At 41.3% G+C, this 23,971-nt stretch overlaps 1 protein-coding gene across 1 annotated transcript; it reads right to left on the bottom strand.

The window, feature by feature from the left end:
- Positions 1–509: 509 nt before the first annotated feature.
- Positions 510–14,930, bottom strand: LOC125378356. Its single transcript, XM_048393795.1, has 8 exons — positions 14,883–14,930; positions 12,757–12,842; positions 11,312–11,425; positions 9,813–9,926; positions 6,557–6,655; positions 4,475–4,687; positions 2,887–3,123; positions 510–1,822 (listed from the first exon to the last, which is right to left on the bottom strand). Exons 2-8 carry the CDS (start codon positions 12,821–12,823, stop codon positions 1,599–1,601), a joined length of 1,068 nt encoding a protein of 355 aa, XP_048249752.1. The 5' UTR covers positions 12,824–12,842; positions 14,883–14,930; the 3' UTR covers positions 510–1,598.
- Between the last annotated feature and the right edge of the window lie 9,041 nt (positions 14,931–23,971).

Below are 23,971 nucleotides of genomic sequence, written 5' to 3' on the forward strand. Positions count from 1 at the left end.
CTTGCCGTAAAAGGTGACTAACGGGATCGGGTGGTCAGGCTCGCTGACTTGGTTGATGCATGTCATCGATCCAAATTGCGTGGATCGATGCTCATGATATCAATCACTGGGTTGTCTGGTCCAGACTCGATTATTTACAGACCGCCGTCATATAGCTGGAATATTGCTGAGCATCGATCCACGCAATTGGGATCGAGCCTGACCACCCGATCCAGTTAGTCGCCTTTCACGACAAGCATAGTCGCCTTTTACGGCAAGCATGGATTGCTGAAGACCTATTTTACCCCAGGAGGTCCCTTATTGAGTACACAAGCCTAATGCTTATGACCAGGACAACTGGAAGGGGAATAATATCTTTGAATACACTTGAAAATATCTCCATTGGTCTCTAGGTGATCAAGTATAATCATATATAAGATATGGGCTCACCATTGGCATATTCAAAATCAGTTCAACTAATATTTTTAAAAAACACATTGGCAATCAATAATATTTGTAAATGAATCAACACAAGTATAAATCGCTTGTAGTGAATGAGAAAAGCAAATAATCGACCAATTGATAATGTATTGTGCTGTAATAAAATGACAACAACATTATTAAACGACAAAATCTCAGTTGCAGTGCATATTTTAATGATAAAACTCAAATGATACAGAATATGCAGGGGACATTATACATATTCTCAAAATATATTTTAAGGACATCCACACATCCCCCGTGATCACTCCGCCCAGAATATGAAGTGACCGGTCCCCCATACATTATGTTCCAGGAGAGAGGTTTTCTTCACAAGGGATAAATATTTCAACTCATCAATTAAGGATCCTTTTAGTAGTATCAATTCTCATTTCATTTATTTTTTCTAAAAAGAAATTGAACTTACTGACATTTTGAATTGTGTAGATAGCTATATTTGATATTGGTAATGTATAACTTGTGACGTGGCTGTATCCTCAAAGGGGGTTGACGTAGCGTTAAATTATTGTCCCCCTGAGAGGATATGTAAGACCACATCATTCAAAGTACATTTATTCATACCTCAATGTTTAACGTAGTATATTTGTTTATTTTAACTAATGGCTTAATTGCGTACCCCCAGCAGCAGCTGAAGGGATGGTGTAAATCCTGCTGGGGAAGCAGAAGTATCGTACGTCCCCATGGTCCCCTGTAAGGTTGCCTAACTTTGGTTGCTGGTGATCTAAGCCCATTTCTATATTGTATTGTTGATTGAAAATGTATTTTTTTAAATGTTCACAACTTGTTTTAATATCGAAACTGTGATGCTCTAGTTATTATACTGTTCATCGCTGACAGGTTTTTATGCAATATAAATATTATTATTTGTATATTTATTATGTCCAGGTTCTCGTCACGGTATGGCAGAAATATTGCCGATGTGACGTTACATGTAACTTACTCACTCCAAGAGAGAAGGGAACTTAAAAAATTCAAATCCATATACTTTATATCACTATGGTACGAGTTATTCTCGTGGGGTTTCCTTAAAAACGTTAAAACCTTTTGAAATCAGTCAGCTTATCATTGTAACTCCTTTTCATTCCGCAGCACAAGCCTCTGATATTGACGTTTTAATGTCAAGTCTGATGGAAATTTTGCAACCGATATACGTCTCTGTTGTTATGCCCTAGCCAGGTAGTTCCGCCGTAGAGAGAGCAGGTTGGGTCGGTCCACTGGAAGTTCAGACATTTGGGTTCTTGGAGACAGGATACTGCGCATGCCAACCTGGTCTGTGTGTTTATGGTGGAGAACGATGGGACAGCCGTGAAATGTGAGATCGCGTTTGCGTTTGTGTAGATGGCTGCAGTAAAAGATTTGAAAAGGTAGCTGTTATCATGTAATCAGTTTTTATGATATTATCAATCTACTGAAGGACATAACTCAAAACTACCCTTTTCTTTGCAGATGAAAATAATCTAAAGATTTTGATTTTTTAATTTTTAATTAAAATTTTACAATTGTATTTCCCAAACTGTGTATTCGCTGAAGAAGTAATCAAAAGTTAATATATATGTATATATATATATATATATATATATATATATATATATATATATATATATGTAAATTTTAGTTTCAATAAAATCAGTCAACGCGTTACTGGCCATGGATTGTCTGGTCCAGACTCCAAATCATTTGATAGTCTGGTCCATGCTGTTTACAGGCCGCCGTCGTGTGGCCGCAGTATTGCTGAGTGCGGCGTTAGGCAACATACACTTACCTTTTCATACAAACCGCACGGGTGGCGGGTGCTACCATTGGATCAGGATATACTTACCCATTTCGCGAACTCCTGGTGTTATCCCTGACTTTAAGTGATCCAATCGTATAATTTACGTCACTAATCTTTGGCCTAAAATCGCGCAGATAATCAAAACCGATTTCTATGGCGTTTTTATATTTACACACTTTATTGTAAAATATCTAGTTATATTCATTTTCCCATTATCGTCTGCTCAATAGGAATGAAAATGTGTGAGATTTTCTTTCTTACCCGACGCTTCATTGGCCTGCCTGACAAGTGCATCCTGATTCCGTACTAAAAAACTTTATTTTGCTTGCCTTTGCATGTATTTGTGACGGTGCCACCGGAAGGACAGGGCACTCGTACCTTTTTCGCAAACACATGGTATCATGACAATTTGATATTATTCCTAAAAACATACTTATGATGTAGTCGGAATCTGCTTTCAGTCGAGTTTTCATAAGATCAGAGAAATAAACGATTGAGCCACTTTTTATTAACCAACATTCAGTCAAATTCCTGCAAACTTTTGGGTATTTGGTTGAATACATATCAGTTTGTTGCTGCATCGTTGGAGCAATTTAACTTGTGTTGATAATAACGTTCCACAAAATGTTTACCTGTGCGTTTTGAAACAGATGCAGCCATCCCTTCCACGTTCACGATACAGAAGATTGATTTTGCCTGCACGTTGTTCTCAATGACAATGTATCGTCCTGGCTTACTTTGCGTCTTATTGCAAAGGAAGGCTTTCTCAGTTCCGTTTGGCCAGTGTCTGTTGTATGCCGTGCAGTTTATCCCTCTCATGACGGCACACTGATCAGCAGGGTGCAAGCCAACTCGGATGGTCAGGTTAACTGTGAACAAACATTGGAACATAAATCAGGGTCTTTGATTTGTTTGTTTGTTTGTTGTTTAACACCGCACTCAGCAATATTCCAGCTATATGACGGAGGTCTGTAAATAATCGAGTTTGGACCACACAATCCAGTGATTGACAGCATGAGCATCGATCCACGCAATTGGGATCGATGACATGTATCAAACAAGTCAGCGAGCCTGACCACCCGATTCCGTTAGTCGCCTTTTACGACAAGCATAATCGCCTTTTACGGCAAGTATGGGTTTCTGAAGACCTATCTACCCCGGAATCCCGGGTCTTTGAAAGGCATTTAGAAGTGATACATATAAGGAAGAGAATATATGGATGTCAACTTCTTTATTATGAGGGACACAACGTTTCGGAGTATATGCCCACTCCTTCATCAGGTGAATGAATGCCATGAGGCAGAGAGCATAGTATATGTACCTGTGAGGTGAATGAATACCATTAGGCAGAGAGCATAGTATATGTACATGTAAGGTGAATGAATACCATTAGGCAGAGAGCATAATATATGTACATGTGAGGTGAATGAATGCCACGAGGCAGAGAGCATAACATATGTACGTGTAAGGTGAATGAATGCCATGAGGCAGAGAGCATAACATATGTACGTGTAAGGTGAATGAATGCCACGAGGCAGAGAGCATAAACATATGTACGTGTAAGGTAAATGAATGCCATGAGGCAGAGAGCATAACATATGTACGTGTAAGGATATATTAAATACTAATTGAGTCATTACATAAATTATTAACGAAAACGTATTATAATTTGATTATATTTCATTTTATACATAAAAGGCTCAAGTTTTGACCTACCAGGACACAGAATACAACATAATCATTCTGTTGCCATGAACAGTTCCACAGCAACATTGCAGAAGTTTCTAAGACATGATGGTAACTTATGTCACCTAAGAATCATCCAATTTGGCTAGTTCGTAATTACAATGATTCAAAACATGTGTGGCGAAAGGATCTCAACGTACGCGACAAGGCTTGATAACGGTGCTTTTGGCCACTGGGAGTAGTAAACATTAATATATGTGAGTGAGTTCGGTTTTACGCCTTTTTTAGCAATATTCCAACAGGGGACGCCAGAAATGCTTCACACATTTTACCCTTGTGGGAAATCAAGCCCGGTCCTTCGGCGCTTTAACCACTAGGCTACCCCGCAGCCCATATTAATGGAAACATCATTGGGCGTACGTACATATTACTGACAACTACTCCTACACTTGAAAGATGTGGGCATGATTAAGTGCAAACTTCAAGAGATAATATAACACGGCCTATTAGAATCTAACTATGAGAATAGCTTACCATTCTGATGGCCATGTTTCTTAAGATGCACTGTCTGCACTTGATACTGTCCACCGAGGTCGATAATGATAACATTATTCACATGAAGATCATAGCAGACATCGCCAGTCCAGATGGTATCGTCGCCATAATTTGTCCCATTCTCGCCGCTTCTGCAATGGAACGCTTTCCTATTTCTGGCAATGTTGTTTGAGATTGAGCTTGTTGTGGTTCCTGTAATATATCAAGAATTGTTTCAAAGAGCTGTTATAGGCTTACACATTGAATACAACCGGTTAGCCCATCGCCTAATATAGGTAGCCACAGAGCGCTCATTCCAAGCACTGTTTAATCCCCAACGAAGCTTTCATCATTGTACTGTTTATACCCTAACGGGCTTTTCTACCATTAAGTCATTGTTTTGAGAGATTCAATTATGATCTTGTACTGGTTGTAATAACACTGGTTTTCAAAAAAGGTATATACGGAAACCTTTTAGGGCCATTTGTTTGTTTTTTTAGGGTTTTTTCGATACTATCTTGAAATTTCAACTTATGTATCTTGAATTTTCAACTTATGTATCTTGAAATTTCAAGATACCAAGCGGAAATTTCAAGTTATCATCTTGGAATTTCAAGATGATTGTCTTGAAATTTCAACTAACTATGTATCTTGAAATTTCAAGAAAAAAATAGAAAAACAAATGGCCCCAAAAGGCTCCCTTAGGTATACTATCGAGACGTAGCTATGGTTAGGTCAAGTGTTATTTTAAGTCTTCCAGCCTTTGAGTATCGCTCGATTTCTTCATTTTATTAATGAATACCGCTTAACCTGAGTTGTGGCAGCTTGAAAAAGAACAAAATTCCTACACAGGGTTAAAAGATCTAAATACTTAAAAATGTTATATAATAATGTATGCACTGTCCTCGTCAGAATGATTGATGTGCTCCCAACTCAACCCGTCCACCCAGTGGGGATTCTAGGGTAACATCCCATCCAGTGAGAAATATAAGTTATATCCTCGTTAAATTATTATAAAATAGAGATACCACTGACGTACCTCGTGTGACTATTTACCAAGATGTTAATACATAACGTAATGGGAAACTCCCGTGACTATCATGTCACTAACGACCCGTGAAGATCCGTGGTAGATGAGATCTTCAGCAACCCATGCTTGCCGTAAAAGGTGACTATGCTTGTCGTAAAAGGCGACTAACGGGATCGGGTGGTCACGACAGGCTCGCTGACTCGGTTGATGCATGTCATCGATCCTAATTGCGTGGATCGATGCTCATGATATAAATCACTGTATTGTCTGGTCCTGATTCGATTATTTACAGACTGCCGTCATATAGCTGAGTGCGGCGTTAAACAACAAACCAAACCAAACCAAATGACCCGTGAAGATTCCGGGGTAGAATAGGTCTTCAGCAACCCATGCTTGTCGTAAAAGGCGACTAACGGGATCGGGTGGTCAGGCTCGCTGACTTGGTTGATGCATGTCATCGATCCCAAATTGCGTGGATCGATGCTCATGATATTAATCACTGGATTGTCTGGTCCAGACTCGATTATTTTCAGACCGCCGTCATACAGGTGGAATATTGCTGAGTGCGGCGTTAAACAACAAGCCAACCAAACCAAAACCCAAAGTTGACAAAGATACGGTCAACCAGAAAATCCAGAAACTTACATATTTGAGTATCTGACTATGTCTAAGTGGGGAAGGGGCGGTCGGGTAGCCCAGTGGTTAAAGCGTTCGCTCGTCACGCCGAAGACCCGGGTTCGATTCCCGACATGGGTACAATGTGTGAAGCCCATTTCTGGTGACTCCCGCCGTGATATTGCTGGAATACTGCTAAAAGCGGCGTAAAACCATACTCACTCACTCACTCTAAGTGGGGATACTCTTTGTTTTAACAGACTGACCACATCCATTACATTTTTTGAAAAATTAAATATCCATCACAGCTTTCCTCTGTTCCAAATTCGATAATTTACAAGCAACGGTCAAAGCTAGAACGTTGCTTGGAGACGGAAAGCAATAAACAAGGAAGCTGTTAAGACTTAACACACAACAGGCCAGTGTAAATAACTTACCGTCACAGCGGTCTCCGCTGGTTGGGGGGTAACAGGAACATATGATATTGTTCTTGGTGTCTTTTGAACACTCAGCAGCATTGTGACATTGAATGCATTCTGAAAAAGAGGTGTGACACACTTACAAATATTCACCACAAAAATACCCGTGCAGATTCCGGGTTAGAATAGAATAGGTCTTCAGCAACCCATACTTGCCGTAAAAGGTGACTATGCTTGTCGTAAAAGGCGACTAACGGGATCGGGTGGTCAGGCTCGCTGACTTGGTTGATGCATGTCATCAATCCCAATTGCGTGGATCGTTTTACACATAAATAATATCCTCATGACCCTGATTTGGAACCTCGACTCATTTTATACATATTTTTTTCCTTCCCACAAAAACGGTATTAACAATTGGACCGTTGACAATCATCTTGCCAGGGGCTGAACTTGTTCTTAAAAAAAGTCGGGTGGGCCCCGGTCTAAAACCCACAACTATAACATTGTTCCCGTCTCAAACCCAATACTATAACATTGTTCCCCTCTCAAACCCACAACAATAACATTGTTCCCGTCTCAAACCCACAACTATAACATTGTTCCCGTCTCAAACCCACAACAATAACATTGTTCCCGTCTCAAACCCACAACTATAACATTGTTCCCGTCTCAAACTCACAACTATAACATTGTTCCCGTCTCAAACCCACAACTATAACATTGTTCCCGTCTCAAACTCACAACTATAACACTGTTCCCGTCTCAAACCCACAACAATAACATTGTTCCCCTCTCAAACCCACAACTATATCATTGTTCCCGTCTCAAACCAACAACTATAACATTGTTCCCGTCTCAAACTCACAACTATAACATTGTTCCCGTCTCAAACCCACAACTATAACATTGTTCCCGTCTCAAACCCACAACTATAACATTGTTCCCGTCTCAAACTCACAACTATAACATTGTTCCCGTCTCAAACCCACAACAATAACATTGTTCCCGTCTCAAACCCACAACTATATCATTGTTCCCGTCTCAAACCATCAACAATAACATTGTTCCCGTCTCAAACCCACAACAATAACATTGTTCCCGTCTCAAACCCACAACTATAACATTGTTCCCGTCTCAAACCCACAACAATAACATTGTTCCCGTCTCAAACCCACAACTATAACATTGTTCCCGTCTCAAACCCACAACTATAACACTGTTCCCGTCTCAAACCCACAACAATAACATTGTTCCCCTCTCAAACCAACAACTATATCATTGTTCCCGTCTCAAACCAACAACTATAACATTGTTCCCGTCTCAAACTCACAACTATAACATTGTTCCCGTCTCAAACCCACAACTATATCATTGTTCCCGTCTCAAACCCACAACAATAACATTGTTCCCCTCTCAAACCCACAACTATAACATTGTTCCCGTCTCAAACCCACAACAATAACATTGTTCCCGTCTCAAACCCACAACTATAACATTGTTCCCGTCTCAAACCCACAACAATAACATTGTTCCCGTCTCAAACCCACAACAATAACATTGTTCCCGTCTCAAACTCACAACTATAACATTGTTCCCGTCTCAAACCCACAACTATAACATTGTTCCCGTCTCAAACTCACAACTATAACATTGTTCCCGTCTCAAACCCACAACTATAACATTGTTCCCGTCTCAAACCCACAACTATATCATTGTTCCCGTCTCAAACCCACAACTATAACATTGTTCCCGTCTCAAACCCACAACTATAACATTGTTCCCGTCTCAAACCCACAACTATAACATTGTTCCCGTCTCAAACCCACAACTATAACATTGTTCCCACTGGTGCCCCCTGTCGTGATAATGTTGGGATATCGCTTATAACGGCCTTATACCATACTCACGGTTTTTACGAAAATCACTTCTTTCAGTTCTCTTAAGAAATAACTTGATAACTATGCACTCATTGTCCACGAATGTATGTTTCGATGAAAATAGACCCCAAAACACTGATATCTCTTAAATCATTTACTCGACACATCACCTAACACAATGCAGTTTAATAACATCATCAAATTTCCTCTCGACAAAATGGTTAAAATCGGTACTCTGTTAATAATAACTGTCAAACGTAATCGGCCTCGATTACTGCCCACGCAGATTCGATTGACGCAAAAGGTAAAATGACCCGTGAAGATCCGGGAGATAGGTCTTCAGCAACCCATGCTTGTCGTAAGATTTGTTTGTTTTGTTTGTTTATTGTTTAACGCCGCACTCAGTAATATTCCAGCTATATGACGGCGGTCTGTAAAATAATCGAGTCTGGACCAGACAATCCAGTGATTGACATCATGAGCATCGATCCACGCAATTGGGATCGATGACATGTACCAACCAAGTCAGCGAGCCTGACCACCCGATCCCGTTAGTCGCCTTTTACGACAAGCATAGTCGCCTATTACGGCAAGCATGGGTTGCTGAAGACCAATTCTACCCCGGAATCTTCACGTTTGTAAGAGGCGACTAACGGGATCGGGTGGTCAGGTTCGCTGACTTGGTTGATGCATGTCATCTTTTCCAATTTGCGTAGATCGATGCTCATGATATCAATCTACGCAATTAGGATATGATGACATGCATCAATCAAGTCAGCGAACCTGACCACCCGATCCTGTCAGTCGCCTCTTACGTAGATCGATGCTCATGATATCAATCAGGCCCGTGAAGATTCGGGGTAGAATAGGTCTTCAGCAACCCATGCTTGCCGTAAAAGGCGACGAACGGGATCGGGTGGTCAGGCTCGCTGACTTGGTTGATGCATGTCCTCGATCCCAATTGCGTGGATCCATGCTCATGCTATTAATCACTGGATTGTCTGGTTCAGACTCGATGATTTACAGACCGCCGTCATGTAGCTGGAATATTGCTGAGTGCGGCGTTAAACAACCAATTGCGAAGATCGATGCTCATGTTGTCAATCACTGGATTGTCTGGTCCGGACTCGATTATTTACAGACCGCCGTCATATAGCTGGAATATTGCTGAGGGTGGCCTTAAAAACAAACAAAGAAACAAACAAAAAGGCAAAATAGTGAAGGAAATTATATGAATGGATCACTGACAATCAGTAACGACACCAGGTATTCGCGAAAAGGGTACGCATGGCTTGCTCCGCCATTGTAACAACTGTATCGTTAGGCCTCCATGGGTCTCATCAGAAACAACGACTTGGCAGCTAATGCTTACCCAACGCTGCCATATATACACTTACTTTCACACCGTTCTCCACTGTATCCACCAGAGCATTGACACCGATTTGTATTCACGATACGCACTCCGCCGTTTAAGCAAACGAACGGAGGAGCAGCAGTGATTGCCACATAATCTGCAGAAGGAAAGAGCCTCGATCGTTATTCAGATTTTCTATGTCAACATGTATCTGCTGTACATTAACCGAGTTAAACATATGTTTTGGATCAGTTGTTTGTTTGTTTGTTGTTTAACGCCACACTCAGCAATATTCAAGTTTTTTTACGGTGGCCTGTGCATAATCGAGTATGGACCAGCAATCCAGTGATTGATATCATGAGCATTGATCCACGCAAATGGGATCAATGACATGCATCAACCAAGTCAGCGAGCCTGACCACCCGATCCCGTTAGTCGCCTTTTACGACGTACAAGCATAGTCGTCTTTAACGGCAATCATGGGTTGCTGAAGACCTATTCTACCCCGGATCTTCACGGGTCTTGACGATATTGTGCTATATTATCTCCAAATTGACAATATGTCATGCACAGAAATCATGTTCGTCTGAAGATTTGACTGGGTATGAGGTGGCAATAATAATGACAAATTGAATGTTATTCTGCGAATATAACTGTGAGGCCTGATCATCTGTTTGAGGTCTAACTAAAAATGCATACTCCCTGCTGCATAGAAATTGGTTTGGTTTGTTGTTTTACGCCGCACTCAGATATATTCCAGCTATATGACAGCAGTCTGTAAATAATCGAGTCTGGACCAGATAATCCAGTGATTTACATCATGAACATCGATCCTCGCAATGTGGGCTACGATGACATGCATCAACCAAGTCAGCGAGCCTGACCACCCGATCCCGTTAGTTGCATCTTACAACAAGCATAGTCGCCTTTTTCGACAAGCATGGGTTGCTGAAGACCTATTCCATCCCGGATCTTCACGGGCATGCTGCGTAGAAACTTATTGACAAGTAGTTTATATGCTGCATAGAATCTGATTGACAAGCGCTAAATGTTCGTAGAACAAATATATACTTGCTTTGAGCCTTTAAAACAAAACATAGGTCATCATGATCAGCAACCCATGCTTGCCGTAAAAGGCGACTATGCTTGTCGTTAAAGGCGACTAACGGGATCGGGTGGTCAGGCCCGCTAACTTGGTTGATGCATGTCATCGATCTCAATTGCGTAGATCAATGCTCATGATATCAATAACTGGATTGTCTGGTCCAGACTCGATTATTTACAGACCGCCGTCATATAGCCTGAATATTGCTAAGTGCGGAGTTAAACAACAAACAAACAAACAAACAAAAAGGCAAAATAGTGAAGGAAATTATATAAATGGATCACTGACAATCAGTAACGACACCAGGTATTCGCGAAAAGGGTACGCATGGCTTGCTCCGCCATTGTAACAACTGTATCGTTAGGCCTCCATGGGTCTCATCAGATACAACGACTTGGCAGCTAATGCTTACCCAACGCTGCCATATATACACTTACTTTCACACCGTTCTCCACTGTATCCACCAGAGCATTGACACCGATTTGTATTCGCATCAAGCATTCCGCCGTTTGAGCAAACGAGCGGAAAAGCAGTAGTGACTGCCGCAGGCGCTGAAGGAAAGAGCCTCGTAATTCAGATTTTCTACGTCAACATGTATCTGCTGTACATTATACGAGTTAAACATATGTTTTGGATCAGTAGGTTTTTTCTTGTGTAACGCCGCACTCAGCAATATTCCAGCTATATGACGGCGGCCTGTACATAATCGAATCTGGACCAGACAATCCAGTGATTGACATCATGAGCATCGATCATTGGTTGGTTGGTTTGTTTTTGGTTTGTTGTTTAACGCCGCGCTCTGCAATATTCCAGTTATATGACGGCGGTCCGTAAATAATGGAGTCTGGACCAGACAGTCCAGTGATTGATATCATGAGCATCGATCCACGCAAATGGGATCAATGACATGCATCAACCAAGTCAGCGAGCCTGATCACCCGATCCCGTTAGTCGCCTTTTACGGCAAGTATGGGTTGCTGAAGACCTATTCTACCCCGGAATCTTCACGGGCCCCACGCAATTCGGATGCGATGACATACATCAACCAAGTCAGCGAGCCTGACCACCCGATCCCGTAAGTCGCCTCTTACGACAAGCATAGTTGTCTTTCACGGCAAGCATAGGTTGCTGAAGACCTATTCTACCCCGGATCTTCACGGGTCTTGACGACATTGAGATATATTATCTCCAAAGAGACATTATGTCATAGAAAATATGTTTGTCTGAAAATTTTACTTGGGATGAGGTGGCAAATAATAATGACAAATTGAATGTTATTCTGCGAATATAACTGTTAGGCCTGATTATCTGTTTGAGGTCTAACTAAAATGCATACTCCCTGCTGCATTGAAACAGATTGACAAGCGCTAAATGTTCGTAGAACAAATATATACTTGATTTGAGCCTTCAAAACAAAACATAGGTCTTCAGTGATCAGCAACCCATGCTTGCCGTAAAAGGCGACTATGCTTGTCGTAAGAGGCGACTAACGGGATCGAGTGGTCAGGCTCGCTGACTTGGTTAATGCATGTCATCGATCTCAATTGCGTAGATCGATGCTCAGGATATCAATGCCTTGATTGTCTGGTACAGAGTCGATTATTTACAGGCCGCCGTCATGTAGCTAGTATATCGCTGAGTGCGGCGTTAAACAACAAACAAACAAATAAATCAAAGACCCGGATTTATGTTCCAATGTTTGTTCACAGTTGACCTGACCATCCGAGTTGGCTTGCACCCTGCTGATCAGAGTGTGGCGTTACACAACAAAGAAAGAAACAAACAAGCAATCAAAACAAAACACCAAAATAAAACCTCTCCACAAGACATGACAAAACGGATATTTGCCTGCACGTAAAACCTGAATGAAAGTTATACATACCGCCAGGTTGCGAATAAGTCAACGCGGGACGGCATGCTATACAAAGAACCAAGACTAAGGATAGCATGATGACACGATTCCAGCAACTGCGAAGGCAATGTTAGACACGAGTTACAACCATGGAGCTCAATGCAGAGAAATCTTGGGACTGTCAAAATTGACCGAGTGGTCTTAAGATGGAAACACTAAGAGTGCAGATATATTAACATCTTGGCTAATATTACCGGGCTATACGGTTTCATATTTTAAAGTGGGCGAGTGAGGTAGGTACACTGCTGGGCAAACAAAGTACACATGTGCAAACCCATGTTTGATGGTTTCTGAAAATTAAACAAAACCAAAAAATGTTTTGTATTTGATATGGGTATCATAGATATGTTTTGGATCTTGATTTTGCATTGTTTCGGCGACTGTTTTCAGCCTAGTACCGTTTTGACCACGTCTGTAATTGTTTAGTTAAATGTACCCGACAGTTTCAATTATATCACAGCATGTCAGCTTGATGTGTGAGGAACGTCAAAGCTTATTCAGATCGCAGGCATTTATTTAACAATTTAGTGAAACGGGAAAAAACCGACGAAAATTATTATCGAGGCGAAACTGGGATTCGAAGGATCAGTAGATGTGCCTGTATATGTTACAATAGTTTTGTTTTGTTTGTTTGTTGTTTTCTGCCGCACTCAGCAATATTCCAGCTATATGACGGCGGTCTGTACATAATCGAATCTGGACCAGACACTATAGTGATTGACATCATGAGCATCGATCCACGCAATTGGGATACGATGACATACATCAACCAAGTCAGAAAGTTTGACCACTCGATCCCGTTAGTCGCCTCTTACAACAAGCACTGTTCCTGAAGACAAATTCTAACCCGGGACTAATCACACAGTAGTCAAAATCTGATTGTGCATTTCATGCTTCCTCTGTTGATATGTGTCACGACAACAATGTTTACTTTGACAACATGAAAACCTTGTGTCATTTTTGAGAAAGTCGTACACAGTAATACTTTCAATGAATAAGAAAGTATTGCGACGTTTCGATGTTTGATTCTTACACCGTTATCAAGCTGGATAACGGTGTAAGAATCTACACCAACACGTCGCTATATGCAATAAACCAGAAGTTGTCATCCATAAAGTTGTACGTTTTTCTTACTTTTTATGCCAACTTCCAGAATGCCTATCAAACAGTTTATACTTTCAATGGTTTCAGGCAATATTTCACTTTAGTATTCGCTTCATTTTCCTTGTATAGCGGGCATGTCTATTCTTTTTAACCCCCAAACACAAAGAACTTGATATTCACATCATAAATGTTTTAGGGAGAGATTCAGTATCAAAGGGGGGCAGGGCGAACCGACTTATATATAGACGGGCGACAGGTAGAGAACCATGAGATAAGCTCATGATGAACACAGGCTTGTGGTTACATGTACAGGAGGGGGACCAGCATGCATGTGCACGTGAAGAGTAAGTGAGTGTGTTGGGTTTAACGCCGCTTTAAACAGTATTCCACTTTTATCCCGGTGTAACAGCTTAATGTGGGAGGTACCCGTGAAGATTCCGGGGTAGAATAGGTCTTCAGCAACCCATGCTTGCCGTAAAAGGCGACATGCTTGTCGCAAAAGGCGACTAACGGGATCGAGTGGTCAGGCTCACTGACTTGGTTGATGCATGTCATCGATCCCAATTGCGTGGATCGATGCTCATATTATTAATCACTGGATTGTCTGGTCCAGACTCGATTATTTACAGATCGCCGTCATATAGATGGAATATTGCTGAGTGCGGCGTTAAACAACAAACCAACCAACCAATTAATGTGGGAGGAAAGACCGAAGTGATGCAGGTTTCAGTCGTTTAACACTTCGGTGAAACCCATGAGCAGGGGTATGGTGCTGACAAACCTTGAAACATAATCAGGGCGAACCTGGATTCGAACCAGCCCACAATCATAGGTTTCTGGCGTGCCCAAGGGACGCACCTCTGCACAGCGAATCGCGGCGCCTTAGACGACTGGGCCCCCCGTGCATCCCCGTAAAGAAGCTGAATGGCAAAATGACGATTGGAGTTTTACACAGCAACACAAACATACGAATAATTTTAAGCTGTACTCACCGTCAGTTGTACATGCTGTCAAATCTCAGTAAACTGCCGACTCGATCTGAACGCAGGCTGACTTAAATATTTGGTATCCGGTAAAAATATACCCTACATAAATCCTTTAAACAAAGGCGTCCGTAATTTTTATGTTTGTCATGTCATTGAGGAATGCAGGACTTCGTGCCAGGTCCTTGTCTGTCATAATTCACACAACTTCTAACGTACGAATTTAGCATCACTTCGCGTGTTAGCATAATGCTAATACGAGGATAAATGAAATGTGTGAAAAGGCAGGGTTTGGGTCATTCAAATGTATGTGATATTTCTGTGAATAATACCTGGCAATTCAGAGTAGACATGTCCGTCTTATGAAACTGGAAATATGAGTACAGGCAGGTAGTAGAAGCATGACTACACAGGGAACTGTCAGCCTTTTAATCGGCGGATCTCCTATCTAATGGACGGGAGGACTAATCGTTGTGATCAATTGACAGGCAGGCATTGGTTCATCATGTTCGGGGTAAGTCCCTACAGTTATGTGAGACGTTAGACTGACTACAGAGCAAAGTAAATACAAGACTATTGTCGAGCTTTGAACCATTACGATTTAAAGCTAATGTTTTGCTTGTAATATTAGGTAGGATTTTACAGCAAATGGACCTGACTTTTATTTCTGATTTCACTGCATGACAAGTGTTTGTTTCATGCCTTCGCAAGTGTGTAATGTTCAGTTATATTCTGTGTTGTGGGATAGGACTGGTGGGTGTACATATATACTGAACCGCAAACGAAATGTCAGCATGGATAGATATATGAGAAACCTTTTTGGTCCAAACACTGTAAACATAATTTGAGACATATTAAAAAGATGAAACTTGGCAAAACTGATCATCAAGGTTGAAATTAAAGTGTCAAGTGTTCTGACACGCCATGATATAACTTGAATACTGATAAAAGCAGCGTCAAACCCAACTCACTCACTATTAGTATTTGTACATCGTTTCGGAGATTCACATAAGCTTCTAAGTTAATTACGCAACATACATCACCATATTAACATTACCCAATCCGTGTTGAGTTACTCGCGTACAAATACACGTAAAAAACAACAGTGCAACAACACTCTGCGTATTCAGTGATCGAATGCAGGCATCACATACACGAACTCAGAACTACACCCTACAGACGAGATACTGACTTGTGATGCCATTTTCTCAGAGACTAGTGTTGTGTTTCACTTCAAGAGTGAGTGAGTGAGTTAGGTTTAACGCCGCTTTTAACAGTATTCCAGTTATATCGTAGCGTGTCAGCTTAATGTGGGAGGAAAGCCCGAAGTGATGCAGGTCTCAGACGTTTACCACTTCGGTGAAACCCACGAGCACGGGTATGGTGCTGACAAACGTAGAAACATAATCAGGGCGAACCGGGATTCGAACCCACAATCATAGGTTTCTGGCCTTCCCAAGGGGCGCAACTCTGCATAGCGAATCGCGGCGCCTTAGACGACTGGGCCACCCGTGTCCAACAAATACGAATAGTATCAGGGCCGGCCATTTGATAAACTTGCGAGGGGCGTGGGGGGCTTGGATTTTATCGAAAATAATAACTTGACCCAAAATATTATTTTAAAGAATACTTTGAAAACAAAGGATCTGTCGGCAACAAAATTACATTGTTGCTAGGCGTTTTTCTTTTAAAATGATTCAGGCAAATTGTTTTAAATAAAACAAATATGTGGTTTTGTACCTACAAATATATCATCTCAATGCAAAATCAGATATAGTGATGATTGTGAAGAGATGTTACAGAACTGGTACCCCTAATATAACATGTGTGTACACAGACGAGGCTTCGGGACATCACTGGAAGCAGTGTACAGCTTTCCTTACTTGACATGTAACTATATATTTAGTCACCACGTTCATACAAATGGACCCAGCAGAGCCAAGTCAAAAGTTGATAGGACTGATGCATGGTTTGGGCTGATTTATTCCTCAATTAACAAAGTGGCCGTACATGTATCTGTCCCACTATTTCATATATCACTTATGCCAAGTGCTTTGGGCTAACCGGGATCGGTGTGTGAGGCTGGCTGACGTGGTTCGTGCATGTCATCGTATCCCACTTGCATGGATCGATGCTCATGACGTCAATCACTGGATTCACTCGATTATTTACAGACCGCGGTCATATAGCTTGGATATCGCTGAGTGCTGCGTTAAACAACAACAACAAAAGAAGCTTTGGGCAAACAATTAATATTGTGATGCTTACATATAATGGTTATGTCATTTGAGGCCTTGTCGGTGACCTTTCCGGATTACGTTGTGGATGACTCCCCCTACATGTGGAGACACAGTATACCCTTCACCCCACAGGTTGTGCCGTTTTTGCATTAGTGGAATAGTGGAAAGAGAAATGCATTTTCGTTTAACATTTTTAAAGATCTGAGATACTCTAACAATTTTATGCAATTTATGGTATTTCTGACATAAGAGAACATATTGTTAAAGTATTTAGTGATAATCAACCAACCCAAATTAAAATAGAAAACATATATTTTTGACGTCAACTGTTCCTTTAATTGTTTTTGTCCCCATAGTCTCACTATGTATAATATATTATCATAAGGCAATAAATGGCTGGTTGTTAAACATTCTTTGTGAGTGAGTTTGTATGTTTAACTTCTGCAACTTTAATCAATTATGTCACGCACTCACGCGCACACACACACACACACACACACACACACACACACACACACACACACACACACACACACACGCACACACACACACACACACACACACACACACCACACACACGCCATATTAGTGCAAACAATCTTAAACGCAACGTTAAACCCAAGTTCACCTCACCAGAACAAAAATCTGTCAAAATTGCACCGCGGAAATTGAATAACTTTGAAGCAGTGCTATAGTTAATGCTATTTAACACACCTCATATCAAACTATTTGCTTTACTCTTCAGGCAGTTAATTCCGAAAGTAATGATGAGAAAAAAAAGTTAAATTCATCACGAATATCATGTAAGAAATCGTAATACGTCGATTAAAAATACCAAATAAATATCCATTCATTAATGCAACCACGTTACCCGACAAAGGTTGACGGTGGCACATGCAGTCATTTTATGCACCCGACTGCAACATTTACTCTTAGTACAAATACTGTTGACAGCTCATGTCTGATGTTCATTCCAAGGTTTTATTTAAAGTAAAATCACAGCAATTTTAGATTGTGGAAAGCCATGAGGTTTTCAATCAGCTTCGATAAATCACAAAATAGCACATGGTTGACGCGGGATGGACACTCTGGGATTCACGTTGACATGGGTAAGACACGGAATGCCATATCCATCAAGGGTAAAACAAACGCCCAAATATAAACAGTCTTCCTGTAAAGTGAAAATCAGCGATTTTGTTAACTTTTTAAATACCAGGTTTATAAACTTGTGTTCTTACATACTTGGCGAAAGGTTCCAGCTGTCTTGCGACATAGAAAATGTAAGTACACATATTGTGCATTCATATTCAAATTTGCAGCTCGTATAATACAATTTGTATTCTTAATACGGGAGGGTGGGTAGCAGGGTGGGTAAGGCGTATGCTCGTCACACCGAAGACGATTCCCCACATGGGTACAACGTGTAAAGCATATGTCTGGTGTACCCCGCTGCGATATTGCTGGAATATTGCTCAAAGTGGCGTAAAACTATACTTACTCATTTACTCACTGTATCAATGATATGATATGATTTTGTTTGTGCATGTTTGTCTACATAATAATCAATACGGAGCTAAACTTAAATTAAATTTACTGGGAACGTTAGCCAGTAGTATATTGAGGAAGGAGACACTGAATTGATATATGGAGATTAAAAGTAGTTCCTCTTGGTGGAACCGTGAATATCCGGGGTAGACTAGTCTTCAGTAACCCATGCTTGCCGTAAAAGGCGACTGTGCTTGTCGTAAGAGGCGACTTACGGGATCGGGTGGTCAGGCTCACTGACTCGGTTAATGAATGTCATTGATCCCAACTGCGATGATATGTGCTCATGATATCAATCACTGGATTGTCTGGTCCAGACTCGATTATTTACAGACCGCCATCATATAGCTTGAATATTGCTGAGTGCGGCGTTAAACAACAAGCCAACCAATCCCCTTGGTGACATCTTTTGCATGTTTATCGGATCGTGATAGGAAGTTTATCGAACTGATCTATCGCATCAATACCACTATCCATAATATGATAACTGTAAGACCTCATTTTCCTGCTGGATATATAACTACAGCTTGAACCATTTGTTTAAACGTGAACACGCCGTGGTGGTATTGTTGAATTAGAACATGTTATTTAACTGTGAACTAATCAGTTCTTGGTTGGTTCTGCAAAACATTTTGTGGAAAACTCGAGAAATCGATTTTCCTAATTTTCAGGAAGTTTCCATTGTAATACTAAAGCGTGACTCTGGCTTAAACGTTATTTACTTTGGAAACTGTGTCGAGCTCGTGTCAAGCTACTAATGTTTTGTTAACATTGATCAAACCAAGGTTTCTCCCGCAACATAAGTTAACATTGTAACAATACTTGCTGGAAGTGGCACTGGCCACCGCTGACCATCGGGTTTAACATAACACCTTTTATTTTGTTTGTTTGTTGTTTAACGCCGCACAGAGCAATGTTCCAGCTATGTGACGGCGGTCTGTAAATAATCGAGTCTTTAAATCATGAGCATCGATCCACGCAATTGGGATCGATAACATGCATCAACCAAGTCAGTCAGTCCGATCCCATTAGTCGCCTTTAACGACAAGCATAGTCGCCACAGCAAACATAGGTTGCTGAAGGCCTTTTCTACCCCGGATCTTCCCCCCTAACAAACCGGAAATGTTTACTTTAAGTTAAAATTCATTACATTACATGTGCTTATTGTTATATAAATGCCTAATGCTGGAGTCGTTAGGCCAACCAAAATATAACGAAAAACAAAAGTGTAGTTCAGCACATGTTGAAACTTGACTTTTATAGTCAGTTTTCTCCCTTGCCTCGGTATCCATAAAATACAGGGAGATAATATTCAGGAAATGTCATTCTTCTTCATTTTCTTCTCTTTGTCCACAGGCGGATCATGAAGGTGTATATAGTATTGGTTCTATGTGTGTTTACAGAAGGACGTTCCGAAAACGTACCCGGTGAGCAATAGTAGAGCTGTTTGAAAACACTGCCAAGTTCAAATTTGGTCGAAATTGAGATATGTTTGTTTTCAAATATTGTTTCCTCTGTGCTTAAGATGTGGTGGGTATTCAATTCAATTCTTTATTGTATGAAAGGCCACAGGCCCATATACAACGGAGTTACATAACATATTTTTCTACGATTCAAAGTCAAGGTAGCAATTCACTTCGTAACAAAAACGCATGATGTATGTTGGTTGGTTTGTTTGTTCTTTAACACCGCACTCAGCAATATTCCAGCTATATGACGGCGGTCTGCAAATAATCGAAGCCCGAAGTGATGTTGGTCGCAGACGTTAATCCACGAGCCAAAGATATTTACTTAACGATTAACATTTCAAATATATATAGCAAGTATAATTTAGACGTTAATCAGCATCAGTGTTATCAGTTTTGGCTCCATCGTGATCAGGTGCGGAGAAAATGGCCAGGAAGTTGCGTATGGGCTTCAGGTATTTCGATGATCAAATGGCCAATTTTCTTCCACTGATGTACCCTACCTGAGTTGGAGATGGAGCCGCCCCATCTGTTTCATGTTTGGATTTGAGATTCTGGGTGACATGGGACTGTGTATATCCACGAGACTGTGTGGCATGAGGCGGGGGTGGCTTCGGCTTTCCAATGGTCGCTTTTCCCTTTGTGTCGAACAATCATCAAGTGGATCCGGCCTTTGGTGCCGTGAAATACCGTCGGGTGTGCGCGTGCAGCTGCGGTGTTTTCAGAAAGCTTCGTGCGGCTCATGATTGGGGTTGCAGCATTCGGTTGGTTGGTTGGTTTGTTGTTTAACGCCGCACTCAGCAATATTCCAGCTATATGACGGCGGTCTGTAAATAATCGAGTCTGGGCCAGACAATCCAGTGATTAATATCATGAGAATCGATCCACGCAATTGGGATCGAAGACATGCATCAACCAAGTCAGCGAGCCTGACCACCCGATCCCGTTAGTCGCCTTTTACGACAAGCATAGTCGCCTTTTACGGCAAGCAAGGGTTGCTGAAGATCTATTCTACCCCGGATCTTCACGGGTCTGGGGCATTCGGGACCTTGGTGGAGTTTTCAGGAGGTTTTTGTGGTGGACGTGATGAGGTGCATCAGTGTTAGGTGTGTTCCCGTGTGTTTTTTTCAGGTGGGCGGTAGACTTGCCTTTGTGTGTCCTTGTGGCGGGTGCCTTTTCCTGGCGCCTGGGGTCGTCGCTGTTTGATGGTGGTTCGTGGATGCATGCTTCTGATGTGGTATGAGTTGAACAATGGACAATAGACTAATGTTTTTGAGATTACTTTTGATTATGGAAATGATTTCGGTCGCTTTTATTTTCTGATGTTCATGTGTATAAACTTCTATATCGCAAATGTTACAGAATTTAAAAGAACTCACTTATGCGTTCGAAAGGGTCCTTATGTATGCGATATGAAGAGAGTGAAACATTGGAAAAATTAAAACTATTTGCGGCGAGATTAGCGTGAAAAAATATTACCTGTATATTGCACATTACCTGTGTATGATTGTCTGTGTATGTTGCACATTACCTATAAGATTGTCTATGACCTCTGACATAATTCAAACCGTCAACACGAGAGAAAAAAAGTTATCAATTATCCGCCGAAACAGATTTCATTTGGCGTAAAAGGCAATAATATAAAGTGATGAAAATTATATGAATTTATTACGCTAGGTTTTGGCGAAAAGAGTAAGCGTGTCCTGCTTCAAATAATTAAATCCACGTTACAATATTAATATGGTCCTACGCTTACTCGTCATTGTAAAATCCGAGAAGGTTCTTCAAGATTTAACAAAGTTTGAAATTTTCCAATTGTTTTATTGATCATGACAAATGTTTATCCCATCGATATGCTTTACGTCATATCCATTGTCTACTGTTTCTAAAAGGATGGTCTTTTGAAAGACATTTTGACTTAAACGCCTTGCTTTTGTCCACACCAGAGTTCCAATGAAGCGCCTGACACCCACTTCAGTTTCAGGTTCCATCCTCCAGTCAGGACGAAGGAGAATTGCCAAGACCAAGCGCCTTGTCAAAAGCTTACTTGGACCTTTGGGCCTAGTAAGCGTATCAATGTAAATAACGGCTACGACATTGAAATTCTTACAGGTGGAGTTTGCCTTTTTCAGGCTTGATTTACAGGAAGCCGGTGTTTCACTTTTGTCCTCGATAAGGAATGCATACAGACGTTAATTAAGGGTATATTAATGGATATCAAATACATACCAGCCTCACTATACGAAAACACCTTTGGGCACGGGAGGTCAAATAATCTACGGCACCGTATTTACCTTAGAGTTGCGTCCCTTAGGCATGCCAGAAACCCATGATCGTGGATTCGAATCTCGGATTTTGTTTCTTGGTTTGTCGACACCATACGTGTGCTGGGTTGATGCACCGAAGTGGTAAACGTCTTATAACTAGATCTGGATCACGTTGGGATTTGCTCACATCAAGCTGACATGTAACTGATAAACTGTTGAATGCAGCGTTAAACCAAACTCAGGGACACACGTCTCAAGCCAAAATGCTCACGTGACAGAGGTTATTGACATTTATCGCTGATGAGATCCACGAACACGAACATGGTACTGACAGACCAGTCCTCACAATTGTGTATTATTTGGGATTCGAAACCAACGTTAGCGTTTCCAAGGGCAGCAAAGGGGCGTAACTCGAGACCACTATTGATGAGACTGGATATCACGTTATACTTAACACGCCGGCACTCTTTCTTTAAAACTGTTCAGTGAATGTGGGTCATTATTCTTTAAGCGTGCAGCCATTGTCGCAGTGCTGCTAATTGTGCAACAGAAGAGAACAATAACCCGAAGAGTTCCTGCTACGCACCGTCCCATGGGGTCTCATGTGAAGGTAGGTAACTTCCCAAATTACTGTCATACTGCTTCAGTTTAACCGCTCTCAGAAAGTAGGGTGATTACGATGTGATCACAAAGTCATACACATAAATCGATATAACTTACATTTGTCGCGCAGAGTTTGTAATTTAGACATAAACTGAAGATGAAGTACATTTCGAATATCACGTTACTGTTCTCTTGGGGTGGACGTTGTTTGTTGGGGGGGGGGGGGGGGGGGGGGGGGGGAGCATGTGTGATGTGTGTGGCCTTTCATTACTATGTCTGTGTGTCATACTCTCCGTCTCACAAGGTCCAAACACAACAGAACCGAAATTCGCACGTCAGGATAATAACAAATGCCGGCTGTGATAACAGAATCTCAATATATGTGAAGAAATATATCAAGATCCCTTAAACCATCTTCCCGAGGCAAGTGAGTTAACTGACTATAAAAGTCCAGTTTCCTCCCTTGCCGAACTAGGCTGGCATTATGGAGTTATATTTTGGCTGGACTAACGAGTCTATGCATAGTCCAATCAAAATCCCGCACCGAAATCGAAATCCGGTTCGTAAACTGTCGTGCAGATTTCGATCGATTGCAGAATTTGCAAAGCATGTGCACCGCCAACTCGTTGTCAGCAGATTTCCAAAGCATTTTATGTTTTTTATCAAGGTGCTCCGTTTTTTCACAATCTAGATCTTGACTATCGATCAGATCGTCTTGACTAGGCGCCGCCATTATGTTTGAAACAAATGCAAGTGATAGAATCGGATTGGTCCATAGGAGAGGCTCAGAAAGGACATAACCCATAATAACCACTGGTGGCGCTACGATCGAGCCCAGGAATTCCAGCCTAGTTCGGCAAGGGTGGAAACTGGACTTTTAAAGTCAGTTAACTCTCTTAAGATGCCCTTAAACATGCACCGGAATGCAGTGTTTGTCATGTCGCAAACATTATCAAACATTAAGCAGAATTAACTCT

The sequence above is a fragment of the Haliotis rufescens genome, unplaced genomic scaffold (assembly GCF_023055435.1).
Source record: "Haliotis rufescens isolate VD_foot unplaced genomic scaffold, xgHalRufe1.0.p SCAF_12, whole genome shotgun sequence".
In the NCBI taxonomy this organism is placed as follows: domain Eukaryota; kingdom Metazoa; phylum Mollusca; class Gastropoda; order Lepetellida; family Haliotidae; genus Haliotis; species Haliotis rufescens.

Bases quoted from the DNA above. Each gene is read 5' to 3' on its own strand.
- LOC125378356 (XM_048393795.1), bottom strand. From the start codon at position 12,823: ATGCTATCCTTAGTCTTGGTTCTTTGTATAGCATGCCGTCCCGCGTTG. The intron at 6,656-9,812 runs GTAAGTGTATAT...CCTCTTTTTCAG, and splicing joins CAGTGGAGAACGGTGTGAAA to AATGCATTCAATGTCACAAT. The intron at 1,823-2,886 runs GTAAACATTTTG...CTTTTACTGCAG, and splicing joins ATCTGTTTCAAAACGCACAG to CCATCTACACAAACGCAAAC.